Source organism: Caretta caretta, chromosome 13 (assembly GCF_965140235.1).
Source record: "Caretta caretta isolate rCarCar2 chromosome 13, rCarCar1.hap1, whole genome shotgun sequence".
Lineage (NCBI taxonomy): Eukaryota > Metazoa > Chordata > Testudines > Cheloniidae > Caretta > Caretta caretta.
The window spans coordinates 928,597-944,921 of record NC_134218.1 but is presented as its reverse complement, the minus strand read 5'-3'; the positions used below and the strand labels follow the sequence as shown (position 1 = coordinate 944,921).

Here is a 16,325-nt window from a genome sequence, read left to right as displayed (position 1 = left end):
GGGGGGTCACCCTGTGTTTGTGTGCGTGGGGGGGGGAAGGTCCGCAGCCTAGGGGAGGGGGCAGCCTGGGAGGTGCTATCTGCAGGAGCCAGGCACAGGGCAGGTCCATCCATGGCAGGAGGGGACAGTGCAGGCAGTACACCAGGGCCTTAGGCACCAGCCCCTCCTGCCCCCGCCAAGGCCAAGGGAAAACTCCGCCGGAGGCCGCTTGCTCCTGGAAGGTCAGGCCAGGCCCTGCTCCTGGCCGGAGCAGAGAGGGGTGTGTGTGTCCAGAAAGGGGTGTGTGCATCCAAGGGCTCTTGCAGCCTGGGGTCCATCCTGTGTGCACCAGCAGCGCCCCTGTCGAGTATCCCAGAGCGTCACAGCCTGGCCCCCGAGAATGAGCTCAGCCCCTCTAAGCCCAGCATGGCCTTAGGCCCGCTGTACAGACGGCACAGCTGAGGTGGGCACTGAGGAAATGGCTAGTCTGGGTCAGAACTCCAGGCCCCAGGGCAGAGCACTAGCTGGGGTGGCACTGGTGAGAGACGAGGAGCCGCTGGCACAGCCATGCGGTCATCCCTAGGCCAGCAGGGCTGAGGGGGACAGCTGCCACACAAATCCTCAAACCCAAATGTGTGGCCTGGCTCAGCTCTCCATGCCCCATCGCAGCACCTCACGAGGCTTGGCCAGGCTAGGGAGGAACTGGGGCTTCTGCAAGCCCACAGGCTACTCATCAGGAATCCAAGTCACCCCTGCGGCAGCTGGAGGAAAACAGGGCCCCTGCTGTCCCCCCTAACGCCCTGGCTTTGGAACCCTGGGGGCTCATGTTGAACCAGCACCTTGCTTGGGGTGGAAGATACGTACCCTCGCTTGCCCCAGCTCTTACACTGCAGCACCTTTGCAAACCCTGGGAGAAGGGGGCAGCAGTCAAGCCCCGGCCCAGCAGCAGCATCCAGGGCTGGAGACCATGGTAAGGCTCACCCTGAAGGTGGGTGGTTCTAGCCCCTCCCCCCCCCCCCCATGGATAATCAATTTAATGCAAACCAAGAGAACTAAAACTCTGAGATTAGCTGTTATAATCACATGTAAATACTTCCCCACAATCGGCTCAGGGAGGGGCAGCACGTGTAGCTTGGGATGGAGTTACATGGGATTTAGGCTGTTTACCACTTCACTACACTAGCATCCGCGTAGAGGCGCCCAGTTCAGTGCTTAGTCAAGGTCACTGCGGGGGGCGGCAGCTGATAGCACGAGCTCTTAACCACAGTGGCAGGCTCCGGCCCCCTGCACCCCAGGCCGGTCTCCAAGCAGCTCAAGCAGTGGGGGGCTCACCTCAGGAATTCCAACACAGAGCCAAGGGGCCCTTCCGTGCCAGGCAGATTGTGTGAGGTAGTGGCTGCAGGGGGAGCACCTCACAAGCACCCCCCCTCCCGCCACATGCCCAGGGTGCAAGAAGGGAGGCTGGGCCGGACCAGGGGAGCTGCATGTCTGCAAAGGGCCCCTGCAGCCCTGAGCCCCACTCCACACGGGACAGGCAGAGTCCGACGCCTTTTTATTCATAAGCAGATTCAAAGCTTCAGGTGGTTTGCATTTATCCCCCTCCCCCCGTACAAACCAGCTCTCTCCAGCAGAGTCCGTCTCTGTTTGGAAGAAAAATAGAACATCTCAACTATTGCCTCTTCCTGTATGGTTCCCTCTCTCCAGGTCGTGCTGCTCTCCCTGTGCAGAGCCTGGGCGCTGCCTGCCTGCAGGCCAGGAAAGCCGAGGTGGGAGGCCCTCTCCGTGCCAGGCCCATGCACCCTACACGGCTGTTGCAATTGAACGGCCTTTTCACGACATGGCTGTGCTCAGCACCATCTCACGCTGGGACCTCGTAGGGCAGGCAGGCGGCAGCTCGAGGACACAATGCAGGAAAAAGGATCCGGGACTGTCAGGTGCAAAAGGCCCAGAGGCCAGGGCCACGCCACCACCCACCCAGCCCCTTAGCCACATGAATGCCAGGGGAGCAGCCCTTGCTTAGGATGCAGCACCCTGTGCAGAGGGGCGGATAGGCAAGACCCAGCCCTCCTGCTGCATACGGCAAGTCAATAGCAAACCCCAGCCAGAGGGTGCTCAGACTTGTACCCTATAGCCCCTTTCAGCCTGGCTAGTGGATGGCTGGCCCAGAGCATCTGCCTGTCCGCAGCAAGTGCCCAGCCCTTAATCCGTCAGCGTGATGACATCGTAATGGATCCCCTGCTGCAGCTGCTGGATCTGCTCAGCCGTTGCCTCTGTGGTGAACATGCCCTGGGCTTGGGCCATGGCAGCATCGGCCACTGCTGCGGAGAGAGGGAGAGCAGCATCAACCCTTCCGTTGCCCCAGTCCAGGAGGCAGGGAAGGGGGCCCTTGCTGGGGGATCCATGGCTTTGCCAGGCGCACAGGACAGGCGGGGTGGCCAAAGCCTGCATGGGGGAAGGGTGTAGAAAGCATTTTTACAATGAGCTCTAGGGGACTCCATGCTCTGTGGCTCCAGGAGATGTGCTATAATCACCACCTGCCAAGCCGGGTCCACCCGAGGCGTTTCCATCCAGCAAAGAGGGGATAGCAGCAGGACGCTGGGCTCTGCCTGGGTGTCAGCATAGCTGCATGGCTCCCGCCCAGGAGGTAGCCTGGGGCACCCACAGCACTGAGTGCAGGGAATCAGCACTTCCCACGTACAGCTCCTTAAGCAGCAGCAAGCCTGGCTTGTTCTCCTAAGTTAGGGGGCACATGCAGCAGAAGAGCACGCTTCGCCCACATTCCCTGTGCCCTGCCAGGAGGGCAGATGGGTAACCACAGCCCGCCCAATCCACAGCCGCCCTGTCAAGCCTGCTAGCAATGGTGGTGGGCGGTTTTTGAAGGCAGCATGTGACTAAGACCACTAGCTCGCGTGAAAGCAGCCAGGAGATGGAACAACTATGTTACACCACCTGGGGCTGGGATGCCCCATGAATCCGGGCACCAGGACTCGCAGACAGACAGTGGGCAGGAGGCAAAGCCTTGCCCAGGACCCAGCACGCCAGAGCCCACGGCCTGGGCTCAGCTCAGAGAGCCCTGACTCTGTACCTGTCACTGCTGAGTGTGCCGCAGCTTCCAGCTGAGCCTGGGTAACCAGCTGCTGCTCTGGGGAAACTGGCATGTACTGGATCTGCTGGGAACAGAGTGAGACGAATCAGACCGGGCAGGTGGGAAGCCTGACGCGGGGAGGGGGGGAGGGCTCACCCTGCCCTGCTTACCTCTGTCTGCAGCAGAGCGCTCGTGGGACGCGCAGGCCCTTCACAGAGCTAGCTAAAGCAGAGGCTGTTTAACTGGTGATTCACCTTCTCGCCGAGTTATTAATGCCTACACCCTGGGACCCCCTCCCCAGCCACATGATGCTCCCCCTTCCCACCAGGGCCTCTCCCACAAGTCTGGGAACTCCAGGGCCAGTCCCAGCCAGTGGCTGCTCCCATTACCTGGGGCTCCTGGAGGAACTGGCTGCCTTGTTCATACTGGATGTGGGTGATCTGGCCATCTTGTACCTGAAAGACAGGGGCTGGACTGAGAGCTGGGGAGGGGAGGGCAGCTCCTCAGACGCCCCCCCCAAGGCCGGATCACTTCATCCACATGGAGGAGACTGGCCTGGATTTCAAGGGAACATGGACCCCCTCCTGCCCCAGCCCATGGCTCCATCCTGGGCTCCACAACCTAGGAAACAATCTGGCCGCTAGCCAGGGCCAGGACAGCAGGGGCCTTACCTGGATGTGATGCCCCTCTGGGACAACAACGTACTCGTGGGGGAGCAGGTGCTGCACGCCGTCCTGGGCAATGATGTACTGGACCTACAGGGGAAACAGAGACTCAGCACCCACCTCGGCCCACAGCACTGGCGCAGGTTGTGCGGGACGCGGCCCTGCGGCACCTTTCCAGCATCTCTCCAGCCTGGCATTGAGATGCCCAAGCACTAAGGCTCCCCACTTCGCTGGGGAACTTGCCTCAGCCTGGGTCACCTCCCTGCTGAGATTCAGCTGGAGTTTGCCATTGGTTCCTTTCACTCCAGTCAAGTCCCCACAGGCCCTCCTCAGGGGCTCCTGCAGGAGACTCCCCATCAGCCCCTGCAGGACTTTCGCTTGCTCTCCGCAGCACCCCACCTACAGGTGCCAGAGCCATACGGACAGCAGCTCCCCACATACCTGGTTATCGGCGGTCACCAAGTGCTGCACCGTCTGCCCGTCAGCCGTTGTGATCTCCTGGATGTACGTGGCCTCCTCCTGCAAGATAGAGAAGGGGCAGCCTGTGACTGCGGTAGCTGAACCCAGCCCCTCTGAACGGTGGACACAGGCCACTGCTTGGGGGTGGGGGTGCGGGGTTGTGTGGCTAGCACATCTGGCTGACTCACCGGGCTCGTGATGCTCTGCTCCTGTGCTACGATGATGTGCTCCTGCCCCAGAGCCTGCTGCAGCCGTTCAGGAGCCAGCACTGCCTGGCCAGACTGCAAAGCCGCTGGAAAGGGAGAGAAAACGATCCTCAGCCACCGCTATCCCCTGCCCCGCTCAATCCTCCTGTCCCACAACCCCACCATCAGCCAGCGCCACCCCCTCCCTTACTCCCAAGCCCAGGATCAACTGGAGCCAAAACACACACCAGCAGGCAAGCTGGGAACAAGCCATTAACCCCACTTGCTCAGGAGCTAGAGCGAAAGAGGTCACATGGAACCGGCCAAACTGGAAGGTAACAAGGATACTGGGGCTAAGACCTTGACACCTACAATAAAGGCAGCAGAGACCTCCATTCACATCCCAACCACAAGAGGGGCTTTGCAGTAGTAGCAGGTGCTCACCCCCCAGCACTGACCCGGAGAAAGCTGTCCTCATCACCCATTAGCACTGCACTGGGGTCAGTGTTGGCTGCAAAAGGAGAGCGTCCACCCCAGAGTCACTCACACTGCTCTGCAGCCCCCTGTCCCCTAGAACCATGCTGGGACACGGGTCAGCACTGGCTGCAAGGGGAGAGAGCCCCCACCTGCTCCCTGGAGCATCCTGCAACTTCACAAGGGATCTCCCATCCAAGACCTGATCAGGGCCAATCCTGCTTAGCTTACAAGCTGCATCAAGTGCTCATCCCAAGATGGTCTGAGAACAGGCAGTGCTCGGCACAGACCCCTGCACCATCAGGGAAGGCGGGTATCTTACTCTGCAGCGTGGTCAATGTTTCCTCGTCGCTGTTCAGTATGATGGTTTGCTGGGTGGCGGCTGCTGGCTGCCCCAGCCGCTTCCCCTCGGAGCAGTGCAGACGCTGCATGTGGAATTTGAGATGCCCGTTCCGGTTAAACCTACAAGGACAGCGAGAGTGGGGGCTGGAGCTTGCTGAGGGCAGCAGGGCCTCTCACACCGTCCTTTCCCTGGAAGGCACAGGGCAGGAGCCAGCAGAGGTGTATTCCAAGGCCTGGCTCCTCATTTCCAGCTCTACATTGCCAAGAAGATCTGGGAGCTGGAAAGGAGGAGGGGCCAGGCTGGCTGCTACTGCGCAGAGAACAGGAGGCCCATTCAGAGAGCAGAGTCCCAGTGGGAGGGGCATGTCCAGGGACAGGTGGCTCGCTATCACCATGCGCTGCTGCAGAGCCCTCCTGGAGGCACTGCAGGGCCCTGGCTGGTTTCACCCACCTCTGCCCACAGATCTGGCAGGCGAAGGGCTTCTCATTGGTGTGCGTCAGCATGTGTCTGCGCAGGTCCTTCTTGTTCTTGGAGGCAAAGCTGCAGTGGGAGCACTTGTGGGGTCGAAGGCTGGCGTGCTGTGCCATGTGACTCTGGGGGCAGGAGAGAGTGAGATCAGCCAGCTGCCGACACCAGACACCCACCCAGCCCATGGGTGCCCAGCCAACCTACCCGGACCTCCAGCCACAAAGCTGCTGTGAATGGGCAGTCGGGACACTTGAAGGTGTTGGGCCCTACGTGTGCCCTCTTGTGACTCTCCATCTCCGCTCTCCCTGTGAACATGGCTGTGCAAATCTTGCACGAGAATTTCTTGGTTGTGGAAATCTTGCACGACAGCTTCTTGGTTGTGGAAATCTTGCACGACAGCTTCTTGGCCACACCCTGCAGTGCGGGCCATTTGACCTTTGCAGACGGGATCTCCTGCCCCTCCGGTGCTGGGGAGAAGGCAGAGTTCTTTCGGAGCTGCCTGGCCAGGCACTGCAGCATGGGCCACTTGCTGCCAGAGGCCTGGGCCTCCTGGCCTTCCCCTGGTGAGAGGGCAGGGTCCCCACTGAGCTGCTGGGAGAGAAGACCCTGAGAGTTACACTGCCTTACACCCCTCCAGGACACAGGAGTCCGGGCCCCTCTTACCTCGACGTGATGGAGCTGGCTCCCTGGGAAACTGGCTGACAGGATGTAGTGACTGCTGTGCTCTGTCAGCGCTTCGGCCATCATGGCGTCACTCACCACGACTGTACGGGTGGTCTCTGCTGGGCTCTCCTCCTCACTACAGGGGCAGAGGGCAGGGTCAGAGGGGTCCCCACCTCTTCCCCAGGGCTTTCCCATTCCCCTCTAGCCAGGGCTGCCCTGACAATGGGGGCAGGGTGAGAGCAGAGGCACTCTCCTGCAGGGAAGGCAGCCACATGACTAACACTCGGGACTGGAGTAGCATCTGACGACTCTGGGACCCAGGGCAGGGGCAGCCAGTTTGGCACCTACCTGTAGAGTGTCTGCGGGGCCTGGATCTCCTCGCTGACGGGCGTGATGATGCTGTACTCCGTGGTGCTCCCGAACGGGATGGTGATCTGCTGCAGCTCGGCGCTCCCCAGAGTCGCCTCCTCATAGGCCTCCTGCACTAAGGCCTCTCCGTGCTCAGCTACATGGAGCGTCACCACCTTCTGCTGCTGCCCGGTGGGATCCAGATCTGCCCCCTCCTCCTGCTGTGATGGGACTTTGGGGGCCTGCGCTGCTCCAGAGCCATCCGACTTCACCACCGCCACCTGCACGGAAAACAGACAGGGGTGGTGGTGAGCGGGGGTCAGGCCTGGGGCTCTCCTCTCAACTGTGGTGGGCATTGTGACCTCACCTGCAGGGAGCCTGTGGCCAGCTCCCGCTGGCTGCTCATGTTCAGCAGGAGATCCAGCGCTGTCTGCGTGGCCAGCTCTGCCGATCCCTCCACATCTGGGAGAGGTAGAGAGAGCAGGTGAGATGCACTGTGCCTGCCCAGGTAGGCCCCTCTCCCTTCCCTGGGAGCTCACCTTGCTCATAAATGATGGTGGTTCCCCCCAAGGAATCCTGGGAAGAGACAGAGGGTTCTGCCGTTGGGAGGGGCTGCACTGTGTGGTAGGTCACAGGGCCAGGAGGAACCTGGATGAGAAAAACAGCTGAGAGCACGCCCGAGCCTGAGGGAAGGGGGCAGGCGGGAGGGCCAGGGGCCACGGTACTCACCGGGGGGCTGGCCGCAGGCTCTGTGGGAGTCTGCACCTGGCTGTGCTGCTGCTTCAGCTCCTCGATCTGCTGCAGGGTGAAGAAGGGGCGGCGCCGGCAGGGGGGCTCCTCGGGGTGCCGCTGGGCCCACTCCTCAAAGGAGTCAGCATGGCGGCACTGCACATGCAGGCGCAGGTTCTTCTTGTGCTTGGTGGTGAAGTGACAGTACTCGCAGGCAAATGGCTTTCCCCCTGCAGCCAGAGAGAGGGGTACAGCGGTCAGCCAGCAGGGGAGCAGGGACAGCATCTGAGGGGAGGGGCTGGCTCAAGGCCCAGGGGCAGGGGCGTGGGCGGGCTCCTCTCACCCGTGTGCTTGACGGCCATGTGCGACACCAAGAAGTCCTCACGGAAGGTGGAGTACTTGCAGAAGCTGCATTTGTACGGCTTGTCGTTCATGTGTGACAGCTGGTGGTTCAGCAGGATCTTTTTATCCTCGCAGACATAGTCACAGAACTCGCACTTAAACCTGCCAGGGAAGGAGACTGGGCCATTACTCGGGGCAGGGTGCCTGGGCACTCTTTGGGATGGGGTGACAACCCAGCAGGCTTTGGCCACCCCAAGGCTAGCCCGACACAGGCCGGGAATCCCCCTGCTCCTACCTGCGGTTAGCAATGGCCTGGATGTGTGTCAGCAGATGCATCTTAAAGGTGTAGCGCTTCTTGAAGGACTTCCCACACTGCAACCAAACAGAGCAACACTCACTGCCCATCCAGGCCCCCAGGCGCATCTTGCCCCACCCCTTCCCCCCATGCCCTCCCCACCTTGTCACACATGTGTGGCTTCTCCGTGCTGTGAGTCTTCATGTGCTGGGTCAGTCTCTTCTGCATGGGGTAGACTCGGCTACATACTGGGCAGGGGAATGAGTTCAACTTTGGGGGCTGGGGGGAGAGAGAGAGAGAGAGAGAGAGGGGACGCAGAGATGAGCCCATGTGTCTAAGAGAGCCACTGACAGCCCCTCTCAGCCCCCTCGCCAGCCAGATTTGGGGCTCCAGTCAGCCAAGAACCATCCCTATCTACCAGGCGGCAGAAGCAGAAAGAAGCCTGCCAGGGGACCCCCCAGTAAGAACTGGGGCTAAGACACAAGCCATCAGGGAGCTGGGAACTCACCGGGTCAGCTCTCTTCTTCCTGAGAGAGAAGAAAAACAAAATGGGTCAGACTCTCCCTGAGTCTGAGACCCCCCCCAAACAACCCTCCCACCCAGTGACTGCCAAAGGGGGCCCCTGGTGCTGGGAAGGGAAAGGGGAACAGAAGCAGATCCTGCCTACTGAGCTCAGCCCTGGCTGCATTTGGAATCATGGGGAAGGGGCTGCTTGGCTCAGCACATGGGGGCAGAGGGGAGCTGGGTACAGGGAAGGGGCTGCCTGGCCAGGACACAGGGATCAGTCCCGTGGCCCCCACTCTACTCACCGGTCCCGGCTGTGCACAGTCGAGTGGCGGATAACATCCTTCTTGTACACACTTGTGTAATCACACTCCCCACACTTGTATGGCTTGCTGCCCACGTGGTTAAACATGTGTTCCTGTGAGAGGTAAAGAGCAGGCCGTGAAGCACAGAGCCAGCAGCGACCCCCAGGGTGGGCCGGGGCGGGGCAGGCCATGCTCACCTTGAGGGAGGACCAGCGGCGGGAGCGGTAGCTGCACTGTAGGCACTTGAAGAGCTGCGGGTCGTTGGCCTCGTGGGAGTTAACGTGGAAGCGCAGGTCATCGTGCGTGAGGAAGCGTGAGCCACAGATTCGGCACAGGTAGGGCCTCATCAGAGGCTTGGGGGACTTGTAGTAGTACCTGCAAAAGCAGGGCTGGTGCTCAGTGCCATGACGGCAGCCAGCCCAGCCCTGGGCACAGCCCGCCAGCCCGGGCACAGCCCAGCACCCCTCACCTGCGCCCGATGTACTTGCGGTATTTCTTGCCCAGGAAGCGGCGGGAGGGCCGACCTCGCCTCCTGGGCACGGTGTCAGCCTCCTCAGGGCCTGTGTTGGAGGACGGATCCTTGTTCTCCGAGTCCGACTGGCTGATGCTGGGCTCCACGAGGCGGTCACTGGCCCCGTTCTCCAGGACGGAGGAGCTGGCTGCCTCGGAGCTCTGCAGCTCGCTGCTCAGAGCGCTCTGGGACGTGACTAAGGGCTCCTCCTCACCACCTGCCCAACAGCAACCCAGCACGTCAGGGTCTGCCTCATCCCTGCTTTGGGGAGCAGGCCCGAGCTTCCACCCTCCGCCAGCCAGGACCCGCAGCTCCTCTCCAACCCCCTACCTTCAGGCTTCGGCATGTCCTCTAGGCGAGGGAACTTGCGGGGTCTCCCCGGCCGCCGGCGTGGCCTCTCCTCACTTGACGTGGGGACAATGCGGCTGTATTTGGGCTGCCGTCCACGAGGCTCATCCTCGGCTGGGTTATAGTCACTGTCCTCTGTGGGGAGAATGGCCCGAGGCATTAGACACAAACCCTGGCAGTGGCTGGCTGCACTGGCCAGAGAGAAGGGGCTGTACCTTCAGGGTCATCAATGGCTCCAGCATCCATGATATCATCCTCCTCTTCCTCCTCCGGCACATCCTCCTCCAGGGGCTTTGGGGAGGGTCCCCCCTTCCGCGGACGCCCCTTCTTCAAGGCCAGAGCAGCAGCCACTGGCAGAGAAAGCAGTAAGAGAATCACTTGGGCAGCGTGCTGCTCTCACCAGTCAAGCTGGGGTGTGTCACAGAGCAGGCACCCCACCCGGTAGACAAGTCACCTACCCCTTTGCAGACATGGAAGCACCCCACTCACACACTTTGAGATGGCAGCACACCCTCCTGGTATAGAAATCTCCTTCCTCCCACCCCGAGAGTCATCAGCATCCCTACCTGGTTTATAAAGAACATCAGAACGGCCATACCGGGTCAGACCAATGGTCCATCTAGCCCAGTATCCTGTCTTCTGACAGCAGCCAGGGCCAGATGCTTCAGAGGGAATTAATTGAACAGGATAATTTATTGAGTGATCCACCCTGTCTTCCAGCCCCAGCTTCTGGCAGTTGGAGGTTTCAGGACACCCAGATCATGGGATTGTGTCCCTGACCATCTTGGCTAGTAGCCATTGATGGACCTATCCTCCAGGAACTTATCTAGTTCTTTTTTGAACCCAGTTCACAATATCCCCTGACAACTAGTTTCACAGGTTGACTGTGTGTTGTGTGAAGTACTTCCTTTTGTTTGTTTTAAACCTGCTGCCTATTCATTTCATTGGGCGACTCCAAAGCTTCAGACTTAAAATTTTTTATTTTCATATGGTTGTTTAAAGTAGATTTTCACTTGTAAGCTGTAGATAGTGATATTTAGTCATTCATATTTCTAGTAATTATATATTCAGAGCCAAATTCTCCCCAACAGGAGAATTCAGAATTAAGGGCTGAAAAATTTAGTCCTCAGTAAACGAATGACAGAAAACCAAATTCTGCCCTCAGTTACACTGGTGTAAGTCTGGATTCTTTCCAGCTACAACAGAGCCATTATAAGACACCTCCCGGGGACAGCGGTGCCCACACCTGATACATTAACTACCTTGTGCCCCACCTGATAAACTCCGCTCCGACCCCGCACAGCACCCCCTCCTGGTACGCAAGCCGCCCAGAGTCGGCGGCACTCCTACCTGGCTGGAAATGGCGCTCCTTCATGTGGTTGATGAGCGTTTTCTTGCAGATGCTCTTGTACTGACACATCTTGCACCTGAACTGTTGTACCACCACCACCTCCATCATCTCCTCCAAGCTCTCCAGGTCCGGCTGGTCTGGCTCCTCCCCAGCATCTGCCTCTCTGGCCTGATCCAGCTGTGTGGGCAGCTCCAAAATTTCAGACTGCTCGGAAGGGCCAGGCTGGTCTAGGCACGTGGAGGTGGGTCCATCGGCTATGGCTTCTATTGCCAAACTGTTGGCCAGAGCAGAGGTGGCCATCTGGGACACCATGGGGGCACCTAAAGCACCAACAAGAGCTCACCAAGGAACTTGAACCCTCACAGCTACACACACTTCACACTACTAGGCAGTGGCTCAAGTAGCCAAGAGCTTCCCCATAGCCAATGCCCCTGCCCTGCTGCCTGCAGTGTCCCCTGCTGGGAGGGGACTGGAGTAACTAGGAGCTCTGCCCCACAGCATTCCCACCCTGCTGCCTACAGTGACCCCTGCTGGGAGAAACTGGGACTAGAGTAGCCAAGAACTCTCCCCACAACCAGGGCTTCTGTACAATTCCCTCACAGGGATTTCTGGCCTTTGTTCTTGTTGTAGAAGGATGGAAATGGGAAAAGGGCTCAGAAGCAGAAGATGTCCGTGGAGGACCCAGAAGCATTCACTTACCATCATCAGGTCCCTGCAGAATGAGATACTGGGTAGTCTGGGCACCGCTATCCTCAGCGCTCGTCACTGCGATGCAGCCTAGGAAGGGAACAGAGAGCGGGAGGGTGATGGGGACCGACTGTAGAGGCTGATTATTAATAAGAGAAGGCATTCTTCTAGGAAGTCAGGGTGGGCAAGCAGGAAGGAGAGAGAGAGGAAAGTTAACTTGGGGTTGCACAGGCGCTCTTCCATGGACTCAGTGCTGCGAACTCAGGACGGACGGAAGATGGAAACCCATTCCAGCAGCAATGGCGAGCTGCCCTGCAAGTCCCTTCTTTCACCACCTAGTGGTAAGGCCAGGAACAGCAGGCACCACTTCTAATGGTCAGGGCAAGCAAGCAGGAGCAGTCTCCCACAACATGGGATTTCCATTTTGACCGAGTCGGTTTCCTTGAGTCTTCGCTAGAGCAGCAGCTCCTTCCCCACTCAACTGTCGTGTCTCCACTGCCTGTCCCCCTTGCCCAGCCCTGGGCACATTACACTGAGAGCTATGCCAGATCCCTGGGGCACCAGGAAAGGGAGCAGGCAATGACTGATGTGGTGATGCACTCACTCTGGATGATGTCAGGCCCAATTGTGGACTCAATGATTTTGTCTATGGCACAGCCCAGGTCTGAGGAGGTGGATGCAGTGGAGTCCGATACCATTGTGGCCCCATCGGTGATGACGCTGGAGTGAACCAGGACCTGTGGGGATTCCGATACCATAATGGACTGGCTCACTGTGGAGACGCTGGAGACCAGGGTAGACTGGGCGATAGATGAAGAGTCGGGAAGGTAGACCCTAGGAATAGCATCTGTGCTGGAGCTGCTCTCCGACACTTCCTCCTGGAAAACAGACAGTCTGGGGAGTTCAGTTTAGAGGCCTCTGTTGAGCCATCCCAGGAGCGAACCTGTAACTGCATACCACATCAGCATCGTGCCTCGCAGGAGGCACCTGCCCAGAAGAAAGTTCCCAAAGGCCCCCACAAGAGGGTGACAAGTGATAGCTTTTCTGGCTTCTACTGATGACCCTTCAGCCCAGGGGAATAGCTAGGAGATACCCTTAAAGACACAAGATGCACTCTCCCCTCTGCTAATCCAGCTAGGTAGGCAGGGCTCTTCCCCTTGGCTTGGCAGATACAAACCTGGTGTGTATATCCATACTGTAGAAGACCCCTCAAACAGAGCTGGCCCTGTGGTCCACTTTGCCCTGTGCTGTGTAGGGTTGGCTCCCACCTAGGCTGGGTCAGAGATCCTACTCCCTGAAGGATACTATCAGTATTCTCAGAGTCTGACAACTTACACCCATCTACAAAATCACAGACACCTCCTCACTCCCGTCCCAAAGGGGTTTCCAGACCCACCCCCTACCAGAGACACCCCGCTGCTGTCTGAGCTCTGCCCCACGCCAGAGTCATCTGCTTCTGAGAGGACGGGCACTGGAGCAGCATCGCTGCTGTCTGCAGACATGGCCTCAGAGGTCTCCACTCCAAGCCCGCTCTCCGAAGGTTCTTCCTGTGCCGGATGAGGGGCCGCATCGCTGCTGCTCTCCACTTCGTTCTCCTCCGCCTCCATGCCCAATTTGCCTGGGCCCCTTATGTGTGACCTAGGCAAGAGGAAGTGCTGCAGTCAGACCTGCTGTACGCTTGGGGCACATAACACCCTGCCATGCCTTCCAGCCGCCTGAGAAGAATGACAGGCACCTAGATATCACAGTAATTGGCACAAAATAAATATAAACATAACACAGCAGGGGTGCTCTCACGAAGGAAAGGAAACATCAGACCACGACTGGTCTTTAGGGACAGGTCTACACTATAAATTGAGTGTCTGATGAAGACGCTTTATGCTGACAGGAGAGAGCGCTCCTGTCAGCTTAGTAAGTTCACCCCTGTGAGAGGCAGTAGCTATGTTGGTGGGAGACGCTCTCCCGCCAGCATAGCGCTGTCCACATGGGGGTTAGGTATAACTACATTACTGAGGGGTGTGGATTTTTCATAGTTATTCCAAAGTATGTAATGTAGACCAAGCCAATGACTCTACTTCATGCCACCCTGCCTTCCTCGTCTTGTCCCATAGCTAGGCTGTGAAGCTCAATATTTCAGCTCATGCTCTTTGTTGCGTGCTGTACTCCCATGGTGCCCAACCTTATTACACAGGAGGGCCACATAAAACTAAGCACAACCTTGAGTGGGCCAAACAAATTCCGTATATTTTAATAAGATTTAAAGTCACCTGTATTGATTTATATTTGAAGTTCAGCTTGTTTTGTATGTATTTAGATAGGTTGTTTCTATGTACAATATTGTCTATTTACACACACGTGTAAACTAAAATGATGTAAACATGACGACAAAATGCTAATGAAGCCTTATGAGATGCTCTGATAGGACATAGGTTGTGCACCCTCACCGTACTCCTCTGGAACTTGTTCCAGGCATGAAACATACCGGGGCAGCGATATCCCAGGACTGATTACAGCCTGACACGCCTCCTACTCTTGTTCTTGAAGGCAACCAGGAAATGCCAGACTTTCATCCTAGCCAAGGGGAGACAAAGCAAAACCGAACTTCAGATGAGCGCTGGGTGGGAACCTAGCCTGCACTCACTTTACCCGATATTAGCAGGAAGAAGGGCTCAGCTGGAGAATGCACGGCTGTCAAATACAGAGACTGCATCCCCCCCAGAATAAGGAATGACTAATCTACTTGGGGATCCCCAATCACAGTCTCTACAGCCAGGTCACATGACACTGACCACAGAACTAAGGGGGAGGTTACCATTTCAGTAAACAAGCAATGGGAATACTTTGCCCATCTTTGGAGCCTCATCAGAGCATCACAAACACTCCTGCCCCCCTTAATAATAATTTAACCTCATAACACACCACCATCGAATAGGAAAGCATAATTATTGCTATTTTACAGAGAAATACACCAGAGTACAGAAAAGTGAAGGGACTTGGGACTCCTCATAGGTAGCAAGTTTAAAACAAACAAAGTATTTCTTCACACAACGCACAGTCGACCGGTGGAACTCTTTGCCAGAGGATGTTGTGAAGGCCAAGACTATAACAGGGTTAAAAAAAGAACGAGATAAGCTCATGGAGAATAGGTCCATCGATGGCTATTAGCCAGGATAGGCAGGGACGGTGTCCCGAGCCTCTGTTTGCCAGAAGCCAGAAATGGGCCACAGGGGTTGGATCAATCGATGGTTACCTGTTCTGTTCATTCCCTCTGGAGCACCTGGCCCTGGCCGCTGTCGGCAGACAGGACACGGGGCTAGAGGGACCTTTGCTCTGACCCAGTCTGGCCGTTCTCATGTCAGGCAACGGAGCCAAGAATAAAAAACCCAGGAGTCCAGACTCCAGGTCTCTCTGCTTTAATCGCTCTTCTGGTACAGCGCAGAGCGAGACAAAACGTAGACCCACACCTGGTCTGAGCGGCAGGGTGCTGAATACACAAGTGACCCGAGACTGATGCGGAAACCCCACTGCTCCATAACTTTAACCGGGCTGCGGAGCAGGGTTACGCCTTGGGCCCTGCAGATGGAGTTTCCCCCCCGCTAGTGCACGGCGCTGCAGGCGGAAACTCCGGGCGGTGTGAGGAGCCGCTTCTCGGCCCGTCCTTTGCCCCTTCCCCGCTGCCCGGGGCGGAGGGCCGGGGCCGGCCGCCACGAGCCGCTTCCTCCCGGGCGGCTCCGCGCCCGTTACGGCCGGATCCCGCGGCCCCGCGCCGCAGGCGGGGTCGCGACCCGCCCAGGGCACGGAACGAGTCGGTGTCGGGGGCAGGCTCCGGGCTCCCGGCGTCTGCCCCGGGCCTCGCCCAAGCCGCGGGGCCGGGCGCGGGGGCAGCAGCCCGGAGCCCCGAGCACGGGCCGCCCCGGCCCCGGCCCCGGCCCCGGCCCCGCCGGCCTCGCCCACAACGCCCCAGGGCAGGGCCCGGCCTCCATGGCTGCCGCCCGGGACCCCGCTCCCGGGGGTGGGGGTGGGGGCGGGGCGGCCCGGCTCGGCGCGGCCCCTCCGCTCCGCTCCCCTCCCCGGCCCCCCTGGCGGGGCCCTGCGGGCGGCCGGGCCGGGGCTGCCCCTGGCGCTGCCTGCGCCCCCGCTCGGGCCGGCGCCATCTTGGCGCGGGGTCCCCGCGCGCGGGCGGCCCGGCGGCGCCGGCCGGGCGGGCGGGGGGAAGCCGGGCCCCGGGGCCTGAGCGCCGCCCCCTCACCGTGCCGGGGCCCGTCCCTCGGCGCGTCCCGCTGCGGCGTTCGCGGCGCCCCCGGACCCGGCATCCCTTCGGCCGCCATCCCCCGCGGAGGGATTTTTCCGTCGGGACCCCGCGCCGGACTACTTACTTCACCGCACCGGGGGCGGAGGGGCGCGATCTCCCCAGGCCGCACCCTCCGGTTGGGGCGCCCCCCGACCCCGGCACCGACCCGCCTCCGGTGCCGGAGCTCCGAGCACCGGCGCCCAGAGAAGGTCTCCCCGGGGACTATATTTCCCCGCGGAAGCATCAGCGCGTCAATGGGTGCAGTCGCACGCACAGGACGTCACGACGTGCGG

The 16,325-nt window shown here is 59.3% G+C and overlaps 1 protein-coding gene across 13 annotated transcripts; it reads right to left on the bottom strand.

Annotated features, from left to right (window-relative positions):
• Positions 1-1,514: 1,514 nt before the first annotated feature.
• On the bottom strand, positions 1,515-16,123 carry ZNF335 (zinc finger protein 335). Of its 13 annotated transcripts, none has more exons than XM_048820231.2 (28): positions 15,991-16,123; positions 14,224-14,312; positions 13,145-13,379; positions 12,346-12,619; positions 11,754-11,831; positions 11,054-11,374; positions 9,919-10,053; positions 9,686-9,838; positions 9,314-9,572; positions 9,042-9,219; positions 8,845-8,957; positions 8,544-8,562; positions 8,198-8,314; positions 8,036-8,112; positions 7,742-7,902; positions 7,209-7,628; positions 7,037-7,131; positions 6,670-6,950; positions 6,322-6,457; positions 5,863-6,264; positions 5,641-5,783; positions 5,170-5,309; positions 4,377-4,480; positions 4,171-4,248; positions 3,736-3,819; positions 3,454-3,519; positions 3,065-3,149; positions 1,515-2,297 (listed from the first exon to the last, which is right to left on the bottom strand). In XM_048820231.2, the coding sequence occupies exons 3-28, from the start codon at positions 13,346-13,348 to the stop codon at positions 2,179-2,181; spliced, it is 4,242 nt and encodes a 1,413-aa protein (XP_048676188.1). In that variant the 5' UTR covers positions 13,349-13,379; positions 14,224-14,312; positions 15,991-16,123; the 3' UTR covers positions 1,515-2,178. The 13 variants fall into 13 exon arrangements, with proteins under 13 accessions (XP_048676188.1, XP_048676186.1, XP_048676185.1 ...); XM_048820229.2 differs by lacking the exon at positions 15,991-16,123 and adding an exon at positions 14,992-15,639; XM_048820228.2 differs by lacking the exon at positions 15,991-16,123 and adding an exon at positions 15,206-15,639.
• Positions 16,124-16,325: the final 202 nt, after the last annotated feature.